The sequence below is a fragment of the Cyprinus carpio genome, chromosome A20 (assembly GCF_018340385.1).
Source record: "Cyprinus carpio isolate SPL01 chromosome A20, ASM1834038v1, whole genome shotgun sequence".
Lineage (NCBI taxonomy): Eukaryota > Metazoa > Chordata > Actinopteri > Cypriniformes > Cyprinidae > Cyprinus > Cyprinus carpio.
Window position 1 is genome coordinate 6,811,296 of NC_056591.1, and position 15,083 is coordinate 6,826,378.

The 15,083-nt window shown below is 37.7% G+C and overlaps 1 protein-coding gene across 1 annotated transcript in view; it reads left to right on the top strand.

Moving 5' to 3' along the window:
• Positions 1-7,800: 7,800 nt before the first annotated feature.
• The window catches only part of LOC109060238 (leucine-rich repeat-containing protein 52-like), a 28,146-nt gene continuing 20,863 nt past the window's right edge, over positions 7,801-15,083 (top strand). The window contains exon 1 of the mRNA XM_042777500.1: positions 7,801-9,387. Within this exon, the coding sequence (XP_042633434.1) occupies positions 8,739-9,387 (649 nt within the window). The 5' untranslated portion in view covers positions 7,801-8,738. The remainder of the gene's footprint in view (positions 9,388-15,083) is intronic.

The window sequence follows — 15,083 nt, forward strand, 5'->3', positions numbered from 1 at the left end:
TGAACCGTAGACTGTACACGTTCAGGGGAGCGTGGAGACTTATATAAGTTTGAACGCAGGCACACGTTCAGGGGAGCGTGGAGAGAGAAACATTATGAATCGGTTATCACGGCTGCACGCCGCACTAATCTCTGCCCCAGGTTGTGTGTTGCCCTCGTTTCCCAATTCTTTGTAATTCTTATTTAAGCACGTTTACAACAGTCTCAAGGATTGACTTTCTGGACTGAGTTGGTCACTGGTTGGCGACACCAAACGGTGATGGTCTTGCTTTGCACTTTTAACGTTCACTAAAAGGTGACTTGGCAATACATGACAAATAAAAATACGTCTAGTTAGCGACATTAGTTCAGCATTTCAGTTCAGTCATACTTTTCACGCGACCTCACATCGCGTCATACTCCTCTGAACTAATTTATAAAATATGCACAGGTCATCATCACCACATTTTATCAAAAATATCCCTTCCCCCCCATATACAAAAGCAAATATGCAAATCTTAACCATGTTTTAATTTGTATAAAGCTAGGTTGCTTTGTTAACGTTTAGGCTATACACTGTAAAGTTTTTTTTTTTTTTTTTTTTTTTTTTTAAATAAAAAAAAATTACTGAAGTAAAAATATATTTCATTCTTTCTACTTCAAAATGTCATGTTAAGGTGTTGCTTGCAGTTTCTTTGTAATTATTTGTGAAATTTAGCAATTCCTGAGTGAAACTATTTTTGTGTGTGCTGTACACACACACACACATATACGCACACATAATGTTTAATATAACTGATGAGCAGAAATATAAAGTGAAGTTTATTATTATTTAGGGGCCAAGCACCGAAGGTGATTAGGCACCTATTGTATCCATTAGCGTGTTTTTTTTCTTCTGCCGCAAGTCTATGGCAGCCCACAGAACTGCTTGCAGGAAAGTTGTGAAATTTGGCACACTGATAGAGGACAGTGAGAAAAGTTACCATAGCAAATTTGGAGTCTCTAACTCAAACTCTCTAGCGCCACCACTTGTCTAAACTTTCAAAAATTTTATGTTAATAACTTTAGAACCGTAAACCACAAAATTAAAATTATTTTTTCCTCTGATTCCTTGGCTCATGCCTAGTCGAAAGAACACCAAAATTTGTAAGGTTTAGTTTTTTTGCTATTTTCAATTGTTCGTAAAAATTACTTTTTCGAACTCTTCCTAGGCCATTGAACCGATTGTCACGAAATTTGAACCAGATCATCTTCAGACCACGCTGGCAAAAAGTTTGGCTCAGATCATCTTCAGACCAAGCTGACAAAAAGTTTGATACACGAAACGGTTTTCGTTTAGTGCATGAACGAATTTGCTGGAAAGATGCCAAACTGCATCTGAGTGCTGTATCTCTGCAAAAGTTTGGCATATTTACACCAAACTTTGTATGTGCCATTGTCACCTCACACTGACCACAGCACATCAATTAGGTAACAGCGCCACCTATTGGCAAATAGTAATAAACCATTCATTAACCTTTAATTTTGAAATTTCCAAAAATGCTAACAACATTTGATTGCATTAGGCTATTGTAATAAATCTGGTCTCAAAATATTCCTTGCGTCGTGCCGACAACAGACATACCAATTTTTTAGGAAATCTGAACTCCCTGTCCGCCATTTTGATTTATGTTAAAAACCTAGTTTTTCTAACTCCACCTCAACTGTTGGTCCAATTTTCACCAAAATCGAGTTAGATCATCTTCAGACTATGCTGACAAAATGTTATGCATTTCGTTTCGATTAACAAAACCGTTTTCTTGGTGCTTGGCCCCGTAATTGCTGCTTGCAGCTATATTTTAAATTGTAACCTTTATTCATCAATGTAATATATGTGGTCTGTATTTATTGTTGTTTAATAACCACTACAAATATGCACAGGTCATCGTAACTAAATAAATTAAAGATGAGAAATAGAAATAAAAACTTAAAAATTCATGACTTTGGTACTTTCCGTTTGGAGCAAAATAGATTTACCATATATACAGTAATAAACATATACAACTGTTTTATTATTTGCACTGATTTTGCAGTTTAGTGTCTGATTGAGAGACCTGGATTTGTATATCAGAATAACCTGCATATGGTGTTGAAAGGCCATTTTATGTACATGTACTGTATGCACAGACGCCTGTGTTTGTGCGTTCGAGTGCATCTGTCTGTAATTGAGATCTGCTGCACAAATGCACAGCTACACAGCATAGTTTGCTGACTTTGCTTAAAACCAAACTGAAAAGAGCACAAAGACAGAAAATGTTTGATTTTATCTTTCTCAGGTGGCACATAAAATCAAACTATATCAGCGATTTGAAATCCCTTAAGATCTCTTTAATATCTCAACTGCTTCTCCTAGACAGCAATAAGATTAAACAGAGAGCACGTGGAAACTTTTGCTTAGTCTCCTGCTTCTCAGATTATTCCCTTAAGAAATCGCCTCTAGAGATCTCAACAATGTAACAGACTTAACCATGAATTCCACGAAATCCTTAAAAATCTGAGTTTAAAATGAAGCAAAGAGCCTCTGGCTTGCTTAGTTGGGGACACTTCATTTACAGCGATATCGTTGACTTGATTGCAAATTATTGCACAGATACCATTTAAACTGAACTGAGCTGCATGATGACATCACTGAATTCAATGATGAACTGCCTTTAACTGTCATTTTGCATTTTTGACACACTGTTTTCCTAATTAATGTTGTTCAGTTGCTTTGACGCAATCTTTTTTGTTTAAAGCGCTATATAAATAAAGATGACTTGACTTGACAAAGAACAAGACTTGTGTTGTGAATATGTGTGTGTTTATAAAAGATAGCTCTCAATCAAAATATACTACATTCACTTTTTCTGATGGCATGTTGTTCTCAATCTCCCAGTTTCTCCACGGTCTGTGCCATGCATCAGAGCCTCTGATAGATGATAGACCCATTAAATAGTAACAAAGTCTCCCTCCTCAACTTCACCTGACACTCTGTCGTCTGCAAACTGACACGCTGGAGACGATCCAGGGATGAAAGATACACTAATGAGCTCAATCGTCCGGTTTACTTTGGCACTTACCCCAGAACACCAGTTTACCTTTCAGGGCACCATCAAGCCACCGACAACCGCCCTATATACTAAAACCACCCGACTCTTTATCCCCTCACATCTGTCTGACTCACTTAAGGCTTCCTCATGCCTGAACGGGTTCCAGAAAGCCTGCTTGCTGGTTTTAGTGTCTCAGGTGTGGGCAAGAGAGAGACTTTCGATCACTTTTGGCTTTTAAGATCAAAGATATATGTGCCTATTGAAGAACAGATGAACAAACCAGCTAAAAAGCTGGTGTAATGAACTCTTCAATCAGAGTAAAAAAATACAACAGATAATTGTGAGAGTTAAAATAAGAAATAAAGTTCCAATTGTGAGATAAAAAAATCACAATAATGACAAGTAAAGTAGAAAATTTTAGAAATAAATGCACAATGTGAGATATGAAATTGCAATTATGAGAACTGAAAGTCAAAAGTGTGAGATATTTAGTCACAATTCCGATAAAGTTTCAATTAAAATAGCCGCAATATATAGTCACATTGTGAGATATGAAATCACAGTCACATTTACTTGAAATCAAATTTTAATCGTGAGATATTGTAACCTTTAGGTATAGTTAAATTATGACAAATAGTCAATTATGATAAAATATATTGTAATTGTAAGAAATACAATCACAATTACGACAAATAAAGTCACATTTGCTTAAAATGAAGTTGTAATTGTAAGACAAATGTAAATAATACAGTCTAAATAGTAATACTATATATAGTCACACTGTAAGTCTGTTGTGACAAATAATGTCCCAATTGGATATAAAATTGCAATTTTGAGTTGCAATTATAAGATAAGTTGCAATTGCAAGAAGTTAAGTTGCATTTTTATTTTTATTTTTTATCAAAATTGAGACATAAAATTGCACTTCTGAGTAATGAGGTCTAAATTGTGATATATAATTGTTATATGATATATAGCCCTGCAAGATATAAAGTCACAGTTACTAGAAAAGTCAAGTCACCCTTATTTATATGGTGCTTTATACTATACAGATTGCATCAAAGCAGCTTTACAGTGTTAAACAGGAAAAAAAAAGTGTGCTGATAATGCAAGAGGACAACAGAAATCAGTTTATCAGTTAAAGTCAGTTTATTGTTGATTCAGTGGTCATCGTCAAGCTCAGTTCAGTTCTCTTCCAATAGTGTTGGTGCAGTCAAGTCAACAATGTTGCCGTAAATTGTGTCCCCAACTAAACAAACCAAAGGCAAGAGTGGCAAGGAACCAAAACTTCATCGGTGACAGAAATGGAGAAAAATACCTTGGGAGACTCGGGTGGCCTGTTCTCCTCTGGCTAGACAAAACCAGCATGGCGTGGTTTAATTCCAGGCTGTAACACATGTCATATTGAGCAGAGGAACCGTCTGGTTGTTGTGGTCTTGTGCTGATGGCTGAGGTGATCTGGTGGCTTCACAGGTGATCTGTCTCTAGGGTTTGTCTAGTTGACGGTCTCCGCTGACATTCGGGGCTGTAGAGGTCATCTCTAGGTGCTCATCTACCATCTGATCTGGATACAGACTGGATCTTGGGTGGCTACGGGTGTGCTGTTGGGAAATGTCTTCGCCTGCTGATGCTTTATTTTTTGTGAATTTTGCAACTGTATTAAAATAAATACCTCCGTTTGTATTTGTTTTCTTCTAAGAGAGACTAAAATTAAGCAGATCTAGCAGTATTTAAGGCTTTTCTGTATGTATAAGTACTTTCCCTCCATGCAATATGAAATACCTTTAGTTTTGTTTTCTTCCAGCTGTGCTCCATTTTCCGGGCTGTTCTCTTTAGGGTGCCAGTGTGCATGTTATACCATGGTGTCAGACTGTTTTCCTTAATCTTCTTTAAGTGTAAAGGAGCGACCATATCTAAAGTGCTAGAAAGGAGAGAGTAAATAGTTTCTGTTACACCATCAAGTTTTTTCTGAACTATTGAATATGCTGAGGAATTGAGACAAATCGGGAAGATATTTTACAAAGCAGTCTTTTGTTGTAGAAGTGATGGTTCTACCATATTTGTAACAAGGAGTTTAATTTGCAGCTTTAGCTATATGGAGTATACACAAGACCAGATAATGATCTGAGATATCATTGCTCTGTTGCAGAATTTCAATGCCATCGACATCAATTGCATGCGATAGTATTAAATCTAAAGTATGATAATGACAATGAGTAGGTCCTGACAAATGTTGTGTAACCCAATAGTGTTTAGAATGTCTATAAATGCTCATCCCAATGAATCTTTTTCATTATCTACATGGATGCCAACAATTGAGACTTTATCTGCAGCCAACACTAGCACAGATAGAAAATCAGCTAATTCTTTGATAAAAGCCCCTTCACACAGTAATACAAATAAATAGCCGTAAAAGTTCTGGAACAAATGTACCGTCGGAAATATGCCGGTTATTTACCAGTAAAGTCTGTATGTGTGAAAGGGGCTAAAGTCTGTATGGTGCCCTGGTGGCCTGTATACAGTAGCCAGTAAAACGTCAGAAGGACCACTTAGACATTCAGCCATTGAGTGACGACAGTCTGCTATGTATCTCATCGCCATGGTAAGCAGGGAGTGGACCTGAACATACTACAGTGTACTTGCAAGTTCACACACCTCTTTAATGTTATTTTTATAGATCTCCGACTGGCAAAGTTGAACATCATTAGTGCCAACGTTAGTGCTTACTGAGTTTACATTTAGCATTAGCCAGCACTTTTAAATTTGCTAAGATGTCAGGCGCTCTGGCTCCTGGTAACTTTGGACAATTGTGGGTGGAAAATAGGACAATCTATTTTCACGTTCCGTATAGAATCGCCAATAACTAGGGTTCTTTCAACAGGTTTCTCAGTGGGTGCGTCACTGAGTGGGGAGAACCTGTTCAAAGTTTCTGTTCAAAAGGAAGAGGGGTGTTTTGTCCTGCAACTATGCCGCCTCACAGTCCCCCAGTCACCCTGCTGTGGGGGCTCTGCAACCGGAACTGAACAATGTGTGGGATTCGCTAAGTTAGTCACATCCAAAGCCAGATTACAGGTCCTCACATTCTTGCTTTCCTCAATTAAAGTTTGGATGCGTGTTTCCCTGCATTTACCATTAACACGCTGTGCTGGCGGTTTAGATTAAAAAGCGAACAATGTCAAATTAGTTTGATAATATCAGAAATATGGTAAAAATTAAGTTACATTTTAGCAATTTAAACAACTGTGATAGTAAGATAGAAATTCCAACAGAAAGACTACATGGAGCTACAATCACAAACCACTCAGCAGCACACCAGACAGGACTTTATTTGTTATGACAAATAAAGTCTTATTTGTTAGACATAAAATTATAATGATGAAAATAAAGTTGCAATTAAAAGATCACAATTAAAGTGCAAGTAAAGTCACAATTACAACAAATAAAGTCACAATGCAAAATAATGTCACAATTGTGGGACATACTATTGAGTCTGAATTATAATAAATCTGATTTATAAACCTTAAAATCACATTGCTTTTTTTCCGGTTAATTTGAGTATTCCTAGAACTGAAATACAATCCACCCATATTAAAGCATCAGAGCATGTTTGTTTATTGTTGTGGAACATTATTTGATTCAACTCAAACCACTGAGCACATATCACACTGTACAACTCATTTGTTATTACTTTTTCCAGTCCCACACAACCAGTATGGAGTATCGTGCCCCAGTCATACACAACAACGGCTCTACTTGGTGAGTCGATTTACCTGTGGGAGGCCTGAACAGCTAAAGGCAAGTGTTTCTCCACCACAATAAAAGTTACACAATCAAATGAATCATGATTTTCACATGTAGGCTTGTTGGTGAAAAACCCCGGGAGGAACAGACTGAGATCTTCAAATGACGAATAGTTTCATTCGATAATGATTTGCCCTGTTGGTTGATACAGGAGGACACAAAGATTCCCCCACAACAATAATAGAACAGGCTCCATGCTGTAGACGTGCATATCACGTTTCTGTTGCACCTGTGTCAGCTCGAATGCAACATTCTCTCTCTCCATCTGTCTCGCCTCACAGACAGAGGCAGTCCAGACGGTCAAAGTCAGTGGCTGTACACTCTGTCCCTCCTCTGTTTCTGCTACGTCAGGGATGGAGTCTTGTGACATCACTGTACATAGATGCCTGAGGTACTTAGGAGAGCCTAGACAGACACACACAACCTGATCTTTGAGTGTTTGTGTTCAAAACAGCATGTAGTGGGACTCTTTTTTTTCTGGTTCCTTGACTTGTTTTGTCTGTAAGTGGCATCAAGATGCTGTCTTTTCTGAGTAAATCATAAAAACATTCATTCAACCGGATTTTTTCAAAACAATTATTGGTGTCTCATTTAGAAGGCAGTCATTATTTACTCACCCTGGTATTGTTCAAAAGATATATGGTGACTTTTCATTTTCACAACACAAAGACAAATAAAAATTCCCCGCTCGAGCTTGTCCACAATGTGAACGATGATCTTCAAACTTTTAAAACAGGATGGTATATTTTGCATTATTTTTTTAAAGCTTAAAGAAGGTGACCATTCACACATGTGCGAGCAAAACATTCAATGTTTAACTTTAATCTTCATCATAGGCTAACCTTTATATATATGTATGTATAAAAAATTATTTATATATGTATATATATATATATATATATATAAATTATACTGTGTGTGTGTGTGTGTGTGTGTGTTTACCCAGCAGCTATAGAAAAAATATGAGGATAGAGTAATTCTACATTTTTAGAAGATAAAACAAAAAAATCTTCTATATTTGCAAAATGATAAAACGGAATGTTCCTATAGCTTCATATAACCAATCATTTTTATTATTGTTATTTTTAAAATGCACAATTTGAACGTTCAGAGAACATTCAGAAATAATGTTTTCATAACTTAATAGGAGCTTATCAAAAGGTTCCTTGAACATATTTTTATTAGCCTTGTAACTGGACTTTTGACTCAAAATCCTGTAGCCCCGTCTCCTTTACACGGACGTCTCTACAGTGCTATACTATAGCCTACTATGTATATACTCTTCTAAACATTTAACCTTAAAAAGTGCGTCCACCTGTGTGCTCTATGAGCGCAGTGCACCTGTGTTGAAAGCTTTTAAGAGGTGTACGCGGGTATTTTTCCCCTCTGCAAATAGCAGGACACACAGACATTGTGTCAGACTCAGTGCAACAACCTCCCTCTCTTTCTCACTCACTCACTCACTCACAGCTGCAGAGAGAAGCAGCGCAACACACACCAGAGTGGAGCCGCCGTACAGCAGCACACACAGCGCAATGGTGCGTCTCAGGACCGCGTCGCGCAACTTAACTGCGTCAACGCCGAATGAAACTTATGGACTTGTGAGGAAAGTCAGTTCAAGCGTTTATCCTTGAACTAAGAAAAAATCACAACAAACTATTTTCACAACACCGCAACGAATGAACTCATGGTGATCTCCACAGAACGGACTAAAGACGCGCCAAGCACGGTCACCTTCGCTGTTGAGGAGACTTCCGAGAGGATCCCAAGAACAGCATCGGCTCAGTAACACCGAAACATTCCTGCCCAGAAGCAACGACCGATCCGGATCCCGCAGATCAATGAAGAATGCGCGAGCGCACTCACAGTCGATGAAGCCGGCGGCGGGATCATGCGTGTTCTGCCCGAGCCGAGCTTGCAGTCACTGCGGCTGGTGTTCCTCTTCGTCTTCGTCATGGATGTAGCTCCGTCCCCGGCTCTGACAGCCGGCTGCCCGGACCGCTGCGTGTGCGACGACCAGCTGGTGGTCCAGTGCGCGGGACAACAGTTAAGCGACTTCCCCGTGGACCTCCCGTTGGCCACCCGGCAGCTGATCATCTCCAATAACCGGATCGGCGACTTGCCGGCGCTGCAGCTCAACTACCTGTCGGACCTGGTGTACCTGGACTGCAGCAACAACTCGTTGACGGAGATCTCCGAGTCTACTTTTGGCAACCTGCGCAAGCTCGCCTACCTGGATCTGTCTTTCAACAGCCTGACGCAGATCGAGGACCGGACGTTTGGCCCGCTGGCCAGCCTGGTGATGCTGAGGATGACGGATAACCCGGGGCTGTCGGAGATCCACCCGGACGCGTTCGCGGAGAACGCGGCGCTGCAGGTGCTAGACGTGAGCCGCAACAACCTGACGGCGCTCAACATCAGCTCTTTGATCGCGCTGCCGGCGCTGCGCTCTCTGGGGCTCAGCGGGAACCCCTGGAGGTGCGACTGCGACACGGAGGACCTGTGCCTCTGGATCCAGATAGAGGGATTCAAGTTCCAAGGTCAGATGCGCTTCTTGTCTTTAACAGCTCTGAAAACTTTCCAAGTTCAATTAACGGCTTATAACCGGCAGCAGGGGTTGCCACAACTTTAGCGTATAAAACAGTCGATGTTACAGGCATTTTGAGAACTGTATGCGCCATTAAGCTATATAATGGCATAATAACAATATCTGAGCTATTAAAACCTGTTTGTTACTGTGAAAGCACATGTGGATTAATATAAGTTTTTAAAATGTGATCACAATGACTCCAGTAATTGCGTCATACAGTTATAAATAAAGACAGCAGAAATGTTATGGTTCGAGGGAATTCTTCCAGATTACAAGGTGATGTCTAATATATATATTATATATTATATTTATATTATATTGTTTTTTTCTTTAAAATGATTTCATTTCGTTAATTTCATTTCCTTTATCTGTGAAGCACTTTTCAACTGCTTTACAGCTCAAAGTGCTGAACAATCATGAAAAATTCAATGGACATAAAAAACATCAAACATAACACATCAAAACACAAATCAGCACCCCTAATTAAAAGCCAAATAATACAAAAAGATTTTTAGCCAAGCTTTAAAACTAGAAATACTAATGGCTACTTCATAAACCATTCCATAATTAAGCCCCAACAACAAAACTATGAACAAAGTTTTTACTGTGTATCATAGATCAATATAACAAAATTGCCAGTAAGTAGTTGTTTAATAATTAAATGACTTATAATGAGAAGTTACTCTCTATGTATAGAGTACACTCTATACATATAGAGTATAAACAGACAAGCACATTGGAGCAGGTTATATTCATCTCTTTCAGCTATTAGCCGAAGTCTTTAACCACTGCTATATTAACAAATGTTATTGCCTTTCCTCTAGGCATCATAATTGAACGTAATGGAAGTGCTGATCGTTAATTAGTCATTTAGCTGATGATTTTATACAAAATGTCCTTGTACACATATTATACAGTCTCCCAGGGGTAATTTGGAGTAATGTTACTCGATCAAGGGCACTGTGTGTCACCACTAACAAGCAATGAAGTAGCCACATTTTCAAGGTTGGATAATATAAATGTAATAATTAAAGATTCAACCATTTCAAATTAGTCAAGCACTAATCTGCAGTCAATCAACTGAAGTCTCACCAACAACCTGCCTAAATTAACCAACAGAATACATTACCAATGCTTTTTTCCTTTTCCTTTGAGCTACACTGCAGAATGTAGAAGTTCAATGTTAAATAATTGTCAGTGAAATCTAATTATTTAAAAAGTACATAGTTTGAGATGATTTCAATTCATTCCAGTCAGTGCCCAACAAATGACCTTACACTGAAGGAGAGAGAGGAAGCCAATGAAAGCCCAGCTAGTGATCTCCACCATCAGACCTCAAGAGTGAGAAGTTCTTTATCAGTCTTATCACCCCAGTTTGCGTTATCGAGTTATTCAGGCTGTTAATTTGATCTGAAGTCAGAGTCTCGGTGGAACAGAGGGCAAGTCTCAGGGAGACCCTGAGAACACTGTGGCTTTAGAGGGCAAACTCTGTTTACAGCATTACGACCAAAGACGTGAAAGATGTGGACTAAAACAATATGTTTGGTGAGAAAAACAAGCTGGTCGTTTGCTCATTTTAGAGAGGTTTTGGGTACTTTAATTTTTTAAGCTAAACCAGCAGAACAACTCATTGGCCAGGCTTGGAGACCAGCTAGGCTAAATTAAACCAGTTAAAGCCAGTTTAGTCTTAGGGCAAATGGACTTTAATGTTAATCTCTGCACAAATGTGACATTTTGAGCTGAATGCTCATCGTTATTTTTAGTCGAGCAGCTGTAATTGAACTTCAGATGTATATGCTTCACATGATCCATGTCACTGTGTGTGAATCATGCTTGCGTGTGCATAGGCTTATCCATTTTTTCCTGCCAGTTTAAAACCTCGCATTGGTGCAATGATTGATTGACAAGGGAGTAGGAGGAGTTTTGGTGTTGTCCCAAATGCATTAGGGCAGATTAGCATTTACATTACCGAATGGTTTTGAGTCATTTAAATTCTCAAAACTTTTTTGGATCTTTAGGACTCACTGTCCACACTGGCATTTTGAAAGTGACAAAATGTGTCAATATCTGTTTGATTAGCAATAACTGAGAGTTACAGTGTCCTTAACTATTAACATGTTCACTCATTCACTATTCACTACATAATGAAATCTATATCTTTAATTTGATACATATGCAAATTTTCTGGTTGAGAACCATTGGGTTGAATTTGATTTGAGTCTAAACAAAGCCTAATTTTTTTTTTTTTTTTTTTCAGAGCAGGTTTGTTCTTGGTGCTTTATCAGCTGTTACATCATAATGAAGCTGTTAAAGATAGAACATAGAAAGTATAGAAAGAATAACAATCTGCCCAATCCATCTTTCCAGAAATAAGTCAATATAGTCTGGGAACTTAATAGAGAAAATGGAGCTTTTCCATGAGATTGAACATAAGCTCTATGGCCTTTCCGTTATCAGGAAGCAAAACCCCAAGAATGCAAAAACCTCATATCTCTCAGTCTATTCAAAGACGCGGTGTCTGTCTGCTCATTGTCTCTCTCTTGATTAGACTCTCTGACGTTCTGGTGTTGCTGCGTCCACTGAGAGCAGATGGCTAATTATGTCTTTTTTTAAAGTGGATATGAGAATTCTTGTCCCATTATATAATCCTGTCCAAGCACTCCGGCTGCACCATCTTACAAGAGCACTGGTGCGTCTCTCTTAATCACCAAATATCACCGCTTCAGATGAGAATACTCATTCTAAAATGATAGTTCACCTTTAAAAATATATATATATTGTCAGCATTTACTCACGAGCATTATGTTGTTGCAAACCTGTATGACTTCAGTGGAACACAAACTGAAACATTTTAAAGGATGAGAATTGGAGCTTTCAAGCTTTAATTGGATGCAAGATCACCATAAAAGTATCATAAAAGTTATTAATATGACTTGTGTGCTATATTTCAAGTCTTCTAAAGTTATTCATCTTGACTTGAGAGAAGCGATTTCTGATTTATGAATGAATCGTTCAATGTTTCTCACATAAAGCCATTCTATAACTTATAACACTTAGTATGTAGCACAGAAGTTGTGTGAGCCATTTCTATGATATTTATTATGATGAAAACACCAGTCTACATTCATTGCAGTTTTTTACAACAACATAAAGGTAAGTAGTCTTCCCAGACCTGTGTGATTTTCTTTATTCTGTGGAACAAAAATAGAGGAATTCTAAAGGACATTGCACAGTTGAACTACTCTTTTAATGCACTCTCCTATGTCTACTTGTATCTACAAATGTAGAAAGGAATGCTTAAGTATGTAATAATACTCTTTTGTGTGTGTGTCGGTGTGTATAGAGTCTATTAAGTGTGTGTTTGGTGCAGACTGAGTGACCACTCTGTGTGATTCACACCACTTTAGCATCTGTGAGTCATTTCGCTTTCTCTGCCTCCCTCTTTCTCTCTCTCACCCTGAAATATTCGCAAACAGGCCTTCAAAATGCTTCTATTTAAATCAGCGTCTTAGTCCGGTGCAGTATGCTAATTACAATTCTCAGCGCAGGGTTCCCTAAGAAGAGAAAGGGCCGAAACCAATACTGTGGGATTGACGTCAGCCTGAGCTCTAAATGTAGGACGAAATCCTGATTCATCACCATTGTCCTTCAGCTTTGGATATTATTGATCTTCAAAGATCTCTCCTGCGGTTTATATGCACAGAGAGACATTTATGTGAGGTAAAGCAGTTTCTTTGGTTTCACACACATACCATCATTCTCGGCTTGTGCTGTCATAACCACCCCTTGAAATGATCTTATGAATGTAAATGGATGAATTTCATTCCCGTGTTGACATAATTACTGTTGAAACAAGAGGACATATTGAAGGGCTTGTCCTTTTCATCAAACAGCAGTAGCCTTTAGTTAACATTACAGCCTGGTAAAACTATGATTTGCTCACTAGTTAGTGGTGGTTTGTAATGGGTTGATGTTTGATTAGTTACCACAACCCAGTTAGCCACTATAACTACATCTTCTGGAGCTAAAAATTATATTTCTCTATTAAATGTCAAAATATTAGGCTGATTAAATGAAAAATAAGCAAGAAGCAACATATATCATGCTAATATTTCATTATAATACTGATTTTACTCTTGTTAACCTGCTGCTTTTCGCGTCACTCCAGCTCTAAATGTGAAAAGAATAAAAATCTATTTGCAACAATTTCATTTTACACAATTTACTTTATGTCTTGCAGTTGCAAATTTGTTTATTGTAATTTGCGACTTTTTAGATGTCAGTGTAATTTTTTCTTTCAGTGTCACATTGTCTCCCAATTGCAGCTTTGTTTCTGATATTTTTATTAGACTTTATTTTGTGTAATTGTGATTTAATATCATACAGCTGCGATTTACAACTTTGTTTCTCAAAATTGTGACTTAATATCTCACAATGTAATTTCATATCTCATAATTGCAGCTGTATATCTCACAATTGACTTTATTTCTCGCAGTTGCAGCTATATTTTTCATAATTATAATCACCTGGGTGTGATTTATGTCTTCCAATATGACTTTTTATATTTCACTCTGTGACTTTATTTCTCTCATTGTGACTTTATAAATCTCATAATTCTGACTTTTTATCTCTTAGTTTCACATTGTCTCCCATTTGCAACTGTTTCTGATGACTGACTTTATAACTCACAATCTCTACACAATTTCTCTTTATCTTGCGATGTCTCAGTTGCGACTTTGTTTTTAATAATTGACATTATAACTTGCAACTTTATTTTGCATAATTGTGACTTTATATCTTATAACTGCAATTTACAAACTCTGTTTCCCAAAACATTGACTTTAAACTTTCACAATTACCATTTTACCATATTTTAATCCCTACAATATATCACAGTGCAGGATAGTTGCTGACTCCCCAGTGAAGAGTTTGGGGCTGTGCGGCACATAATTTTTCAAGGTCTATAAAGTCTGCAATTCCATCTAGGCTTGGTCATTTCATTTCTTCTACAGCGACAACAAACACAGGCCAATAGCAGCTGTTTATGAAGTCCCAGGCTGCTATAATCAGCCTGTCAGCCAAAAATTATTGGTTGAATTTTCCCTTTGAAATCACAAGAAAACTAAAGAATATTAAGCAAGAATATTTTAGCTGTTTTAGGCCATACAATGAAAGACAAAGTGCTGCTACATTTTTGCAAAAATACAATAATGTATCTGGACATGACACTGTAGTTTCCAGCTGAAATGAAAAGTAAAACACTAAAAAACCTTTTTTCCTTTTCACACACAAATTGATAACAGTGGCAGACTGTTGATGAATAAAGACTAATTTTAGTGCGTTTCCCTGCAAAATACTGTGTTATGACCTCAAAACACTTTTAGTTCATGATTCATGATTTGTAAACTATTTGACATTTGAATCGCTTAATCATCTCCATATTTATGGTTTTTCTTTCATACTAAACTTACTTGATCGCATACCTGGTACATTTCATTGCACTTGCGATTCACAATTACCATTTTACCATATATTTATCCCTACCATATGTGACCTTGGACCACAAAATCAGTAATAAGGGTCAATTTTTCTAAATTGAGATTTATAAATCACGTGAAAGCTGAATAAATAAGCTTTCCATTGATG